Source organism: Delphinus delphis, chromosome 20 (assembly GCF_949987515.2).
Source record: "Delphinus delphis chromosome 20, mDelDel1.2, whole genome shotgun sequence".
Taxonomy (NCBI): Eukaryota; Metazoa; Chordata; class Mammalia; order Artiodactyla; family Delphinidae; genus Delphinus; species Delphinus delphis.
Window position 1 is genome coordinate 46639757 of NC_082702.1, and position 12919 is coordinate 46652675.

At 52.0% G+C, this 12919-nt stretch overlaps 1 protein-coding gene across 1 annotated transcript in view; it reads right to left on the reverse strand.

Moving 5' to 3' along the window:
- Positions 1 to 754: 754 nt before the first annotated feature.
- Positions 755 to 12919, reverse strand: part of FA2H (fatty acid 2-hydroxylase) — a 51301-nt gene continuing 39136 nt past the window's right edge. The window contains exons 3-7 of the mRNA XM_060000854.1: positions 12689 to 12831; positions 11991 to 12097; positions 5183 to 5355; positions 3583 to 3835; positions 755 to 2194 (exon numbers count right to left, since the gene is read on the reverse strand). Of these exons, the coding sequence (XP_059856837.1) occupies positions 2115 to 2194; positions 3583 to 3835; positions 5183 to 5355; positions 11991 to 12097; positions 12689 to 12831 (756 nt within the window). The 3' untranslated portion in view covers positions 755 to 2114. The remainder of the gene's footprint in view (positions 2195 to 3582; positions 3836 to 5182; positions 5356 to 11990; positions 12098 to 12688; positions 12832 to 12919) is intronic.

The following is a 12919-nucleotide window of genomic DNA, read 5'->3' on the forward strand; positions in this document are numbered from 1 at the left end:
GCCAACATCAGCTTGCCTCCACTTTCATTTTTGCCTCTGCATCCTTGTGCAGGCGAATGCAGAGCCCACCTCTGCCGCACCTACTGAATGAGACTCTGAGTGTTGAGGACTTGGATCTGTGGTTTGATAGGTTCCATAGGTGGTTCTGATGTGGTGGCTTGGGACGATATCCTGGGAAACTGTTTCACCCAGACTGAGCTGGCCTGAAGTTCTAGTTCCTACATTGGGCATTTGTTGCTGGAGCCTTAGAAAAGTCAACTAGAGTCTTAGCTGTGGTCTGATGAATTCCAAAAGAAACACCTCCTCTGTTGTGTACCAAGGCAGTTCGTGGGAGTGACGCCCCCTTATGCCCACCTCCAGGTATAAGCAGTGAGGGAGAGATGCTGTCTGCAGAGAATTTAAAAACAGTTAACGAGGGAATTCCCTGGTGGTCCAGTGGTTAGGGCCTCGCGATTTCACTGTGAATGGCGTGGGTTTGATCCCTGGTCGGGGAACTAAGATCCCGCAAGCCCCGAGGCAGTGGCCAAAAAAAAAAACCAAACAGTAATAAAATCGAATAAAAAGATAGGGGTTGGTCTGATTTTTATCATCACTATACCCCAGCAAGTCTACACAACCTGGTCAGCGATCGAATAAATACTCCTTCCTGCTCAACCAGCCACACCCCCCAAACCCTTCTGCGCCTCCCTGGCCTCGACCAAGTCTGGTGAGTCGCCATCAGCAAGTAACACCTCATCTTTTTTGGTTTCTTTTCCAATGTGTTTATTTTTCAAAATATACAATTTATTTACACCTTTATTTCACAACGGTAGTTTGTATATTTATTCCAAAATCTTTAAATAACCCCGCAGTAAACAGTACAAATCACAGGATCGGTCAAACTGCTTCCCTTTAGCCTTTACACACATCGAGTTTTTAAAAAGTTTCAAGTAGTAACGGTTTGTGGGTAAGAAGGGAACAAAAATAAGACAAAAACGTTTTTACATAAGCTCGACATGTAGGATTAGAAAGGGCAATCTGAGCAGCTACTTGGTCTGGGGCCCGACTAAGGGTATTTATAGAGTTTATAAATAAGACCCTCTTATGAGCAGCGAGGGTTTTGGTTATGAGGAAGAAAGGGGGGGAACCTCGTCCGCTGGGGTGGAAGGGGCTGGGAGATAAGGCACCGCATCAAGGCTTCTTCTCGGCTTAAGGAGGCACTGGCTGGAAGGGTCCTGAGTGAGGCGGGCAGGGGCCCACGTATGCCAGGTGGAGGTCGAGAATGGCTGGGGACGGGATGGGGCTCCCATCCACGGAGAGGTCTCTTCAGCCTCCCTTGGAGAAAAGCTTTGTGATTCTGGAGGCGGAGAGACGGCTAGAGCAGCTGGTGCTTCCTAAAGAAAGGGGCGTGGGCTCCCTCCAGGCTTGAGACCCGCAACAGCTACTCTCGGCCCACCTGCACGGACAGGTGAGGGCCAGGCGTGTGGGCGCTGGATGTGTCACAGCCCGAGGCACCTGGTGATGCAGCCGGCATTTGTCATTGGCAAGGGACAAAGGTGCTGCCCCAGGAGGCTTCCTGCTTTCTCCTCTTCGGACAGTGCTTCATCCACCTCTGTGTCCTCCAGTCCTCAGGAGAACAGCCTGAACCACCACACACTCCCCGGCGACAGAAGGTGGGGAAGACGAGGGCCATGGCCCTGCAGACCCCGCTCTTCACTGTTAACACTGGCAGCTCCAGGGTGCTAAGACACAGGTGGGACACCAGCTGGTCCCAGGGGTCAGTTGCCTTCACTCCCCTTAGGAAAGTCCCCACTGGCTGGGTCCTGAAGCAGTCCTGTGGGCTAAGGCACTGGGCGGGGGTGTGAGTGAAGAGGCTGGGATGCTCCAGGAAAGAGCTAGTCCCTGAGGGCCAGTGGGCCACCAAGTGGACGTGACCCTCCTGTGCTGGGTCAGGACGGCAGTCTCAGGGTTAGCCTCGGGCTTCAGGGTTTCCCCAGCACCCTCCACCAAGCCCAAGGGCCGGACAAAGCCTGCACTGCCTGGTCAAGCAAACCTTCTTTGCAGGGTCTGGACGGGGGTGGACTGGGGTAGGGGCCACAGCGGGGCTGAGGGCAGGACAACAGGGCTGGGAGTTGTCACTGTATCTTCGGGTGGGGTTCTTCCAGAATAAGGGTGTGGAAAAAGTGATCCCAAAATTTAGTGCTGATGCCAAATCCTAGAGAGGGAGACAAATGGGGAGAAGATGAGGCATTCTTGAAGGAGTCAATCTGCTTGGAAGGGAGCCTAGCTGGGGCTAGCACGTGGGGAAGATTTCAACATAGTCCCCGATGGCCTTTCCAACTCTCAGGGCCATACTGGCAGGAGTCAAGAGCAGGGTACCAGTGTTTCTAGACTCCCAAGGATACCGTTGGAATAACCCCAAATTTCTTATCTGGCCTGGCTTCCTGGGAGAGCCTGGCTGCTGCCTGCCTCTTCCTCTCTCTGCCTCACACTCCAGCCGCCTCCTTCTCTTTGAAGATGCCAAGTTCATTCCTGCTTCAAGGCTTCGCACCTGTTGCTCCTGGGAGGCTCTTTCTCCAGACATTGGATGCTGGCTTCTCCTAATTCAGGTCTCAGCTCTAATGACGTCTCTGCAGTGACACCTTCCTGGACCACTTTAGCTAGCATTCTGCTGTCCAGCAGGGTAGCCACTAGCCCATGTGACTTCTGAGCACTGGAAATGTGGCCTGAGCTATGGAGGGACTAAATTCCCAGTTTCATTTAATTTTAATTAACTTACATTTCAATGTAAAAAGCTATACTCGATTCAGTTACTGGAGAACTTTTAGGCACGTTCGGAGCAACTCATGTATGTGAATCTACTTTTTTGACTGTAAATTTTATAAACTCTAAATATGGATCAAGTATTTCCAATGAACATTTAGCCCTTGAACGGCGACAGGCTTGTAAGTGCAAGATACACACCGGATATCGAAGACTTACTAGAAGGAAAGAATGTAACATTTCTCATTAACAATTTTATTTTTTTTGGCCACGCCGCACGGCTTGAGGGATCCCAGTTCCCCAACCAGGGATCAAACCTGGGCCCACGGCAGGCTGAGTCCTCAGGCTGAAAGCTCTGAGTCCTAACCACTGGGCCTCCAGGGAATGCCCAACAATTTTTATATTGATCACACGTTGAAATGATAATATTTTGGTTGTATTTGGCTTAATAAACTATATGATTAAAATTAACTTCATTGGTTTAATTTTACTTGTTAATGTGGCTACTAGAAAATGTAAAATCCCATCTGTGACTCATATTCTATATTATTAAACAGGGTGGGTCCCCTCTCCTGCTGACATGGTTTCTCTAACATCACTTTGCTTTATTTTCTTTGTGGCACTTATCACTGTCTGGAATGGTCTTTGCTATTTACTGGTTTCCTTGTTTGTCTGTCTCTGCACAGCCCCCTGCACCAGGGACTAGGATGGGAGTTCCACGCTTGCCTTGCTGACTGTGTATCCCCAGAACCGTGCCTGGCCCTGGCTAGAAGCTCAGGGGTAGCTGTCAAATAAGAAATGAACAAACGAGGAAGTGGGGAGGCACCGGCAGGTCCTCACCTGACTGCTGATGTGCAAAGTGGTGCTTGACGTGGTGGGCCTTCAGGTTGTACAGGTAGGAGCCCTTGTGCGGGGAGCCGAAGTGCAGGTAGTAGTGGATCATGTCGTAGATGACGTAGCCCAGGAGGCCACCTGCAAACACAGTGCCCCCCACCGCCTCGGGCAGGATGAGCCGTAAGAACACGTAGAAGAAAGCTATCACCAGAGAGGCTGGCACAGGGGGGAAGACCAGGCGGGACTCGTCGAAGGGTGCCTGTGGATGGAGGGGCTCATGTGTCAGGACGCAGCCCGGGGCCCCAGGGCCTGACTGTGGTCACACACAGCATGCCGGCCCAGAGGTGCTCCCATGGGGGATGGGGCAGAGCAGCCCAGACAGTCCAGGGAGGGTGTAGGCTTAGCACCCTCGGTGGCTTTGGGGAGGGTGGGCCACCAAGACTAGAAGCCCTGGAGAGTCTGTCCCACCCCCAATTTCCAAGCCAGGATGGGACCTGGAAAACCGGCCAAGAAAACAGGGGTGGGTGTGATGTGGGCAGGGTGCTCGCAGAGCAGAGTCCCTCTTTATGCTGAAGAGGCCCCTGTGGCTCTGGAATTTGTTCGGTGCTAGGGAGGAGGCCCAGCCCCCCACCCCAAGTACCAGGCGGGGCACCTGGACACGGCCCGAGGGTGATGAAGGCGCACATGGTAGACGATGCTGGAAGTGTTAACAGGCAGGTCCCCCACCCCAGGTGGCCTTCTTTGTTCCAAGGGGGTGTTGTCACAGTGAACCAGACAACAAAAGAACCTAGTCTTTGGCTCCGGAGCTTCACAAGCCAAGGGCCTGGCAGACAGGTAAGATTTTAGAGACTGTGTGAGTATTCTGAGGAGAGACCCTCTCTGGGCTGAAAGAGGAGAGAGAAATCAGGCGACAGAGAAAGAGCAATATACCGATGTGGGCCTCCCTCCCCTCTGACCAGGAGCAGCAGGACTTGCTGGCCATGTGCCAGAACACCAGCTCCAGGACAAAGAAGGAAGGAAGGGAGCGGGGAGGATGGAGACCCTGGGATAGGCCGAGAACAGCATGGCGCAGGGACAGAGAAGCAGCAGGGAGACACAACTTCCTCTGGGCACACCTGGCTTCCAATCCCAGCTGCTGGGACCATCATGTTGCCCTTGAGGAGCCCCAGTGGGGTGGATGGCTGACAGCACAGACTCTGGATTCCACAGGGGACAACATCCAGGTGTGACCTTGGGTGAATTCCTTAGTTCCTTTATTTCCCCAAGCCTCAGTCTGCCAGTCTGTGGAATGGGGAGAACTGTAGCCCCATCTTCAGAATGAAGCTCCACAAGGGCAGTGATTCTGGACTGTTTTGTTCAATGGTGTCTAGAACGGTGCCCGGCACCTAGTGAGCACTTAAGTGAGCATTTACTGAATGAATGAATAAATGAAGGAATGAAGTTGTTGTGAGGATTCAAGTTGGACACACAGGCTCACTCTGTCCACGCCCGGTGCAGGTTAGGACCCAGTCACACCCAGTCACATTTCCCCTCGCTCTCAACCTGACTCCCACCAAGACGGGCAGCTCCCGTGGGTGGGACCCGGGTGAGAGCCTGCCCTGCTCACCTTGTGGTGCTGGCCGTGCATGATGAAGTGCAGCATGATGAGGTAATAGCTGTCGTTAGGGGGTTTCATGTGGAACAGGAAGCGGTGGATGAGGTACTCTACGAGGCTCCAGAGGAGCAGCCCCAGCATGAAGAGGCCCGGGAACGTGGACTCAGGCATGGCTACCGAGTACTCTGCAGAGGGGCAGGAGAGAGGCAAGGTCAGGGCAGACAGCCCCAGGGCACAGCAGTGCCTGGTAGCTCCAGAGGTCCTGTCTCAAGGCCCTGTCACCTTAGGAGCTGCTGCCCTTTGCCCAGCAGCTATGGGGCCCAGCCCCACTATTAGGGCCTTTGAATCAAAATGGGAAGGAGGCTGTGACGATCTATGCTGGGCTTAGGAGAAGTCCTCTCAGAGGACTGTTGATGTGGGGTATGGATTTCCGATGTTGAACCACCCTTGCATTCTGGAATAAATCCTATTTGGCGGTGGTGTATAATCCTTTCATATGTTCTAGGATTCAGTTTTCTAGTGTTTCGTTGAGGACTGTTGCATCTATATTCGTCCGTGATATTAGTTGGTAGTTTTCTTTCTTGTGGTGTCTCTGTCTGGCTTTGGTATTGGAGTAAGATTTGGCTAGACATCTGAGATCTTCCTTAAAGCGACTGTAAGAGGAACAGCTATGGCCAGCACTGGACCTCTACCTGGTGCTATGGTCGGAACGTGTTCCCTCAAATTCATATGTTGAAACCTAACCCCCAAGGTGATGGGAGGTGATTAGGTCACGGGTGAATAGGACTAATTCCCTTATAAAAGAGGCTCGAGAGAACTCTTCCCCTTTCTGCCGTGGGAGGATACAATGAGTCTTTGACCTAGAAGAGGGCCCTCACCTGACCATGCTGACACTCTGATCTGGGACATCCAGCCTCCAGAATCGTGAGCAATTCATTTCTGTTTTTACAAGCCACCCAGTCTGTGATGTTTTGTTATAGAAGCCTGAACGGACAAGGAAAAAGTGACCTTGCCCCAGTGGCATGGAGGAGAGGGACGGGCGATTCTGATGAAGCCAGCAGAGCTGGGGGGCTATTGGTGGAAGATGTTAACCACCAGGGACTGGGGGGCCAGGAGGGCCAGGAAAACCCAAGGAGAGATGGGTTCATGAACAATACTTCAAATCATAGCATATGAGGAAGATGCGAAAAACCTGAAGATGATTGGCCCGGAGACCAGAAGACTGGAGAGATGTAATTATCATGAAGTGTGAGGTTCCCCATGCCCAGCCCTTGGAGGACAGCCTGCAGTCCTTCCGGCTCTCGTTTCTTTTCTCTACTTCATCCATTCTTCGACTTCACCGACACTTCAGCTCTTGGCACAGTTTTCTTCATGTCTGTGCTCACCCTCTTAGCTCTATTTCTTTTCTCCACAAGCTATTGCTTTGGCTATACTGGCTCTCTCTTTTAAAAAGGAGCAGCTTTATTGAACTATAACTCACATATCTTACAATTGACCCATTTCAAGTGTACAATTCAATGGTTTTTAGTATACTCAGAGTTGTACAACCATCACAATTTTAGAACATTTTTATCAGCCCAGAAAGAAACCCATTACCCATTAGCAGTCACTACTCATTTCCTCCACCCCCTGCCATTTCCCAGAGCCAGGAATCCCCTAATCTACTTTCTGTCTATTGCATCTGCCTCTTCTGTATATTTCGTATCCATGGACTCATCCAGTATGTGGTCTTTTGTGACTGGCTTCTTTCACTTACAGTATTTTCAAGGTTCATCCACGTGATAGCGTGTATCAGAACTTCCTTCCTTTTTAAGGCTGAATAATATTCCTTATCAATACGGATGCACCACATTTGTTTATCCACTCCTCAGTTGATGGACAGCTGGGTTGTTTCTACTTTTTGGCTATTATGAATAATGCTGCTGTGAACATTCATGTGCGATTTTTTGAGTGGACGTATGTCTCCAGTTGTCTTGGGTATATGCCTAGGAGTGGAATTGCTGGCACCTACTGCAACTATGTTTAACTTTTGGGGAAACTACCAAACTGTTTTCTAAAGCTAGACATTCTTTTTTTTTTTTTTTGCTGTACGCGGGCCTCTCACTGTTGTGCCTCTCCCGTTGTGGAGCACAGGCTCCGGACGCGCAGGCTCAGCGGCCATGGCTCACGGGCCCAGCCGCTCCACGGCATGTGGGATCTTCCCGGACCGGGGCACGCACCCGTGTCGCCTGCATCGGCAGGCGGACTCTCAACCACTGCGCCACCAGGGAAGCCCGACCACTCTATTTTTGAGTCTGTAACCCCGTAAGTTCCCATCCTGAGGTTTATGAATACCCAGAGTCCTCGGTCGGATTTCAGAGTGAACCTGCTGACGTGGTATCCCAAACGATGCATCTGCGTGCATCTTTCTGGGGGTTGAGTCCACAAATTTTCAGATCCTCCAAGGAACTGGAACCAACAAGGTTTGAACACACAGCTCCACTCCCTGCCTACTGGGATACTTGGCTTTTCTCCTCTTCTCTAGATGCCCTTTGTCAGGCTCCATCGTGGAAACTGCCTCTGTCCCCAGGGTCAAAACCTTGACCCTTCCCTCTTATATGCGCTCTGTTTGATCTAGGATGTCAGCCGCACCTGCCTGCTGACAAGCCCCAGATCTATGCCTCCAGCTCAGCCCTGGACGGCCGCTTGCTACTGGGCATCTCCATGCAGCTGTCCACAGCCCCGCCTCCAAGGTCAGCAGCTTCCAAATGAAGCCAATCATCTTCTTCTTCCTTCCTGCCCACCCTGTCACCCCAAGCTGCACCTCAGTGCGGGGGTTAATGACTTCCACACATTACCTAAGGCTCAACTTATTCCTGTCTCCTGCGTCCAACCTGTCACCAAGCTCTGTCAGCTGCCTCTCCTTAATATCTTCTGGCAAAATAAAAAAAAAAGCCAGACACAAAAGACCACATACTGTAGGAGTCTATTTATATGGCATGTCCAGAATAGGCAAATGTAGAGAGACAGAAGTAGACTGGTGGTTGCCAGGGGCTGGACGAGGGGGGAATGGGGAGCAGAAGCTCAGTGGGGGTGGGGTTTCGTTTTGGGGTGATGAAAACCTTTTGGAACTAGACAAAAGTGGTGGTGGCACAACATTGTGAACGTACTAAATGCCACTGAATTGTTCTCTTCAGAATGGTTCATTTTATGTTATATGTATCTCACCTCAATTTAAAAAAGAATCTCTTGGGTCAGTTCACTGCCCTGACGCCCCCACTACCTCATCACCCGGTGGCTGCATCAGCTTCCTACTCCAACTCTCTGCCCCTACATGCTGTTAAAACCCTCCTGTGGTGCCTTGTTCTCTTTAGGTAAAGTCCAAACCCCTAGCCTGGCACTCGAGCTCGCTTGAGACCCAGCCCTGCCAGACACATCCCTGCCTCATTGCCCCATCACCCTCTACGGGGGCCAAACCGAACCACCTGTGGCTCCTGAGATGCCCGCGTTCCCCACCCACACATAGCTTTTCCTTCGCTGGAATTCCCTCCCTCCCCTCCTTACCCCACGTGTCTCCTCCTGTGAGAAGCCTCTGCAGACACCCTTTGCCCCGACCTGGGCCGGGTTTGAGGCCACATCATCCTTCCTCATGTTGAGCTATGGCTGCCGTTTTACCCACTTGTCCCCACCAGGTTGTGAGCATTTTATGGGCAGAGTGGGCATTTTGTTCTGTATCTCCTGTGCTTAACACAGCAGGTGCTCAGACACTCGTGAGATTCGTGGGCCAGCCCAAGTCTCTCTAGAGGGCTGGACAAAGATGAGATTTGACCCGTACTGCTCTAAGGGCAGAACAGGGGCAGCCTCTGGTTCTGTTTAAGAAAGCACTTCTGAAGGACTGTGCCCAGTGTGAATGACCACAGGGAACTAGTGAGTAAGGAGAGAGCCCAGGAAGGTGAGGAGAAGAGGTGACTTTCCTGCTCTGTGGACCAGATTCCAGGCCCAGGGCCGTTCTGATAGACGGTTCCAAATGAGTCTCTAAGCTAAGAAAGGATTTTTCACACCTTGCCTGGAAAGTAACACAACGCAGCTAAGGTTCAATCCCCAAAGGACCCAGCCAATCTTTCTGAAATCAGGCGTTGAGCTGGTCTGACATTTCTCATCAGTGGGGCCTGCTGTGTCCACATCTGGCATGAGACACATGGCTGACAGCACTCCCTGTCAGTAGCCATCCAGCCCTGGCTGGGCTGCTCTGGTTGGCCAGGTCCCACTTTGAGGGAAGGCTGGACACCTCTGGGGTCTTTCAGGACACTCTGGTGAAGTGCAGGGAGCCTGGGCTTTGGATTTGCAGACCGGGGTTCAGATCCCGGCTCTGTACCATCTACGTGTTTTCTCAACAGTAAAATATCCTATCACTTGTGAAGGGCTGTTGCTAAGACAGAGGGAATATAACACCTGATTATGTGATAAATATATATCTTATATATAAGAATAATATACTGTATATTAATACTTATCATAATAATATAATATGCCTCATATATAACAAGAAGCTACTATAATTTTTAAATATAATGAGTCAAAGTACATCTAAGTTCCACACAGTCCTCCTTGTGCTGTGTTTTCTCAGTTCTCCTTGCAGGGCTCTGGAGGGTCCCTGGTTGGGGGAGAAGGAGTTTCCCAGCTCCCCCGCCCCAGAGTGCAGGAGCCCTTCCTCGCTGTGTAGCTCTCTTGTCAGCAGGGAAAGGACTGGACATACAGAAGCATTCCCTGGCCACAGACTTTGGTCTTGACCTTTGCTGGGGCTCCCACCACAATTGCATGGAGGCCTGAATCCTTGCCTAGGACGCTGCTCTGCACTCACTCTAATGTGCCTCCGGGAACTGCGCTGGGGGCCAGCCTGGATGTGCAGAAGCCCTCTGCTTTCCAAAGCATTTTCACACACGCACCTAGGAATTTCAGCCTTGCACTGGTGTCTCCATGCAGCTTCCACTGTTCCTTGGCACCCTGAGTCTCCTGCATTTACTCCAGTGCACCCTTTGTCCAGCAGCTGTGCTGGGACCCTGCTGAGTTTCCACTCGCCTTGCTTTGTGGCTCTATTTTTTTCTGCCTGTGGCCTGTGCCTTGCCTGATGAGCTGCAGGTGAGGGAGGCGTGTGCGGCTCTCATGCCACCATCGCTGGCATCATGGTCACAGCCCCATTAACCCCCTACACTAGACCTTTATTAGACAGCACATTTCAGCTCTCTGCAGAGGCCCGTGGTTCTGATGAAGCCATCGAATCACCCTCCCTGCCTCGCAGAAGAGTCCCCTCCTATAGGTCAAGGCTCCGCCCGCCCCCTCACCCCAGCATCACCCCCATCAGCCCATCAGGCCGGAGCTGGTACCGAGTGGCATCTCTGGAGGAATCCTGCAAAGGGACCTGGGCCAAAGCTCTGGCATCCCATTCCCCCTCTGGCCCCAGCCCTGGCGGCCCTGCCACTGTTGGTGATTGTTAGGGGAGCGCCTGGCAGACAGTGGGTGATTCAGTGAGCAGGCCGTCTCAGCAACAAGCCCTGTGCTGTGCCTGAGCTATTCAGCGTGGGCAGAAAAGGGTAACCTTGGCTCGAGGGGTGCACACATTAACCCTTGGGGACCGGGAGCAGCCTGGGCTCTGGGGGACTTCCTGCAGCTGGCTCAGCACCTCCCCATCCTGGACCAGGTGGGAAAACTGGGGCTCTAGGTGCTGTGGCTGTGGCCCCTCTCATCTAAACCATTCAGCCCTCAACTTCTGCTCCTGGGCGAGGCAGGCAGGAGAGAGCCTCGGAGTGTGGAGAGAAGGAGCCTCTGTCTGGCAGCGACAGGGGTTCAGAGGCTCATAGTTGGGAACATGACATGTGATCAGGAGAGGAAAGCCCACCTGAGCTATTCCCAGCACCCCTCTCCCACCTGTCCCCCTACCCGGCCTCTGTCTGAGCCATTTGCTATAGGCAAGCACTTCCCCAAGGCAGGTTCTGCCAGGACGGACAGATTACCTGGGCAGGTGACAGATTACCTGGAGACCAAAGGTAGGTGATGAACTTGGGAGGCAGGCTGGCAGAAGAGGCCCAAGCCTGTGGCTGCCCTGGGAGACTCAGCCTCACAGGCTCTTTGGAAGTCACCCCATGTCAGCCCTTCTCTCTGTCCCCTGCCCACCTGGGTGGCACCTAGCATCTACATCCCAGCCACGTGACCCTGAATTGCTCACTTGACTTCCTGAGGTTCCATTTCCTTATCTCTAAAGGGGTGTACCTTTCTTGTGGGGCTGTTGGGAGGGTTAAATGAGATGGTCCCTGGAAAGCACCAGGCATGTGATAAGTGCTCAGTAGAGGTTAGTGGGTTGCTACTCTGAGTCAGGGCTTCTGCCGCCGGGCCTTTGCCCTGGGGGACGTTCTAGGACACTCTGGGATCCTTCTCTCCCAGGCTCTAATCTGTGTTCTGTTCGTGAACCATTCCAAGTTCAGCTCTCTGCTGTGCCACCTGGTGAAATGACTTCATTTAGTTTCCTGACAAACAATCCCAGGTCACACTTTTTCTATTCTTAGACTCAGTGAGAAACCCCATCTTTATTGTTACAGCACTTGATGAAATGATTTCATTTAGTGCCTGCTAATGTGTGGCTGGTTGTTTTTTAAAACTCATTTTGTGGAGGGTGGGGAGGTCTGACATTTCTTTTGGAAGAATATTTCTACAGATAGACCTCATTTTAAAATCTTTGTGATATGGTTTAGGGTTCTATGTTCTCAGAAACTCAGAACCAGGGAGAGCACCAAGATCTCCAGCCTTCAGGATCCACGGGAGCAATTGAGGAAGGACCCAACATTACCTGTGGTGAAGGACGTGAAGAGTCGGACATTGCCCTGGGCGAGGGTTCGGTAGTAGGACCAACTGAGATACAGCATCAGGGGAACCCAGATGATAGGGACGCTGTACCTGCAGGAAGGTCGTCAGGGTGAGAGATATACATGCACAGAAGCTCGAGAGGGTCCAACTTCCCTAGAGACACACCTCTCAACTAGAGGGGGATGAGATGATACCAAAGCATGTGCACAAAGCATATGGAGACTTGCGGTCCAGGGGACACTGATGTGGGGGATGGGGAGGGGAGGAGGAGAGAAGCTGTGAGTCTGTCTCAGTCTCTGAGATGAATTACTGGCAGGAAAAAAAAAAAAGTCCTTCTGGCTAACAGTGCAGCTAGATGGGTGCTGACCTCTTGTGGCAGAGGGGCTAATTGCAGGCAAAATAGTCTGCCATGGGCAGGGAAGGCTAGAAACCCCTCACAGGAGTCTGGAATAGAACAGGAGTGACATTCAAAGTGGTTTCTGGCTACATGTTGGATTGTCACTCAGTGGACAAAATCATGCATACGAATGGATTATGCCTATGGCATGTTCCACTATTGCCAAGAGCTTACAGTACAGCTCTGGGCTCCAGGGAGGGATCCATTTGACCCTTCCCCTTTGCATCTGATTGGCACCATCAGGAGAGAGGGATAGCCCACCATGGTCCGAGAGCAGGGCTCACCAGACAGTCTTGCTGAGGGCCTCGACGAGATCTGAGTGGAAGAGGCGGATGGGCCTGGTCACCGGCTGGTGGACCCACTCATCATACTTCTCTCCCAAGTGGCCTACCTGCCACAGTAGGGGCTTCTGCCAGTCTACCAGGTCCTGCAAGAGATAAAGTCAAGTGGACACTTGAAATTCACACCTGTGCACATTCGTTCTCCCATCTCCTGGTTACAGCATCCTACTCCCC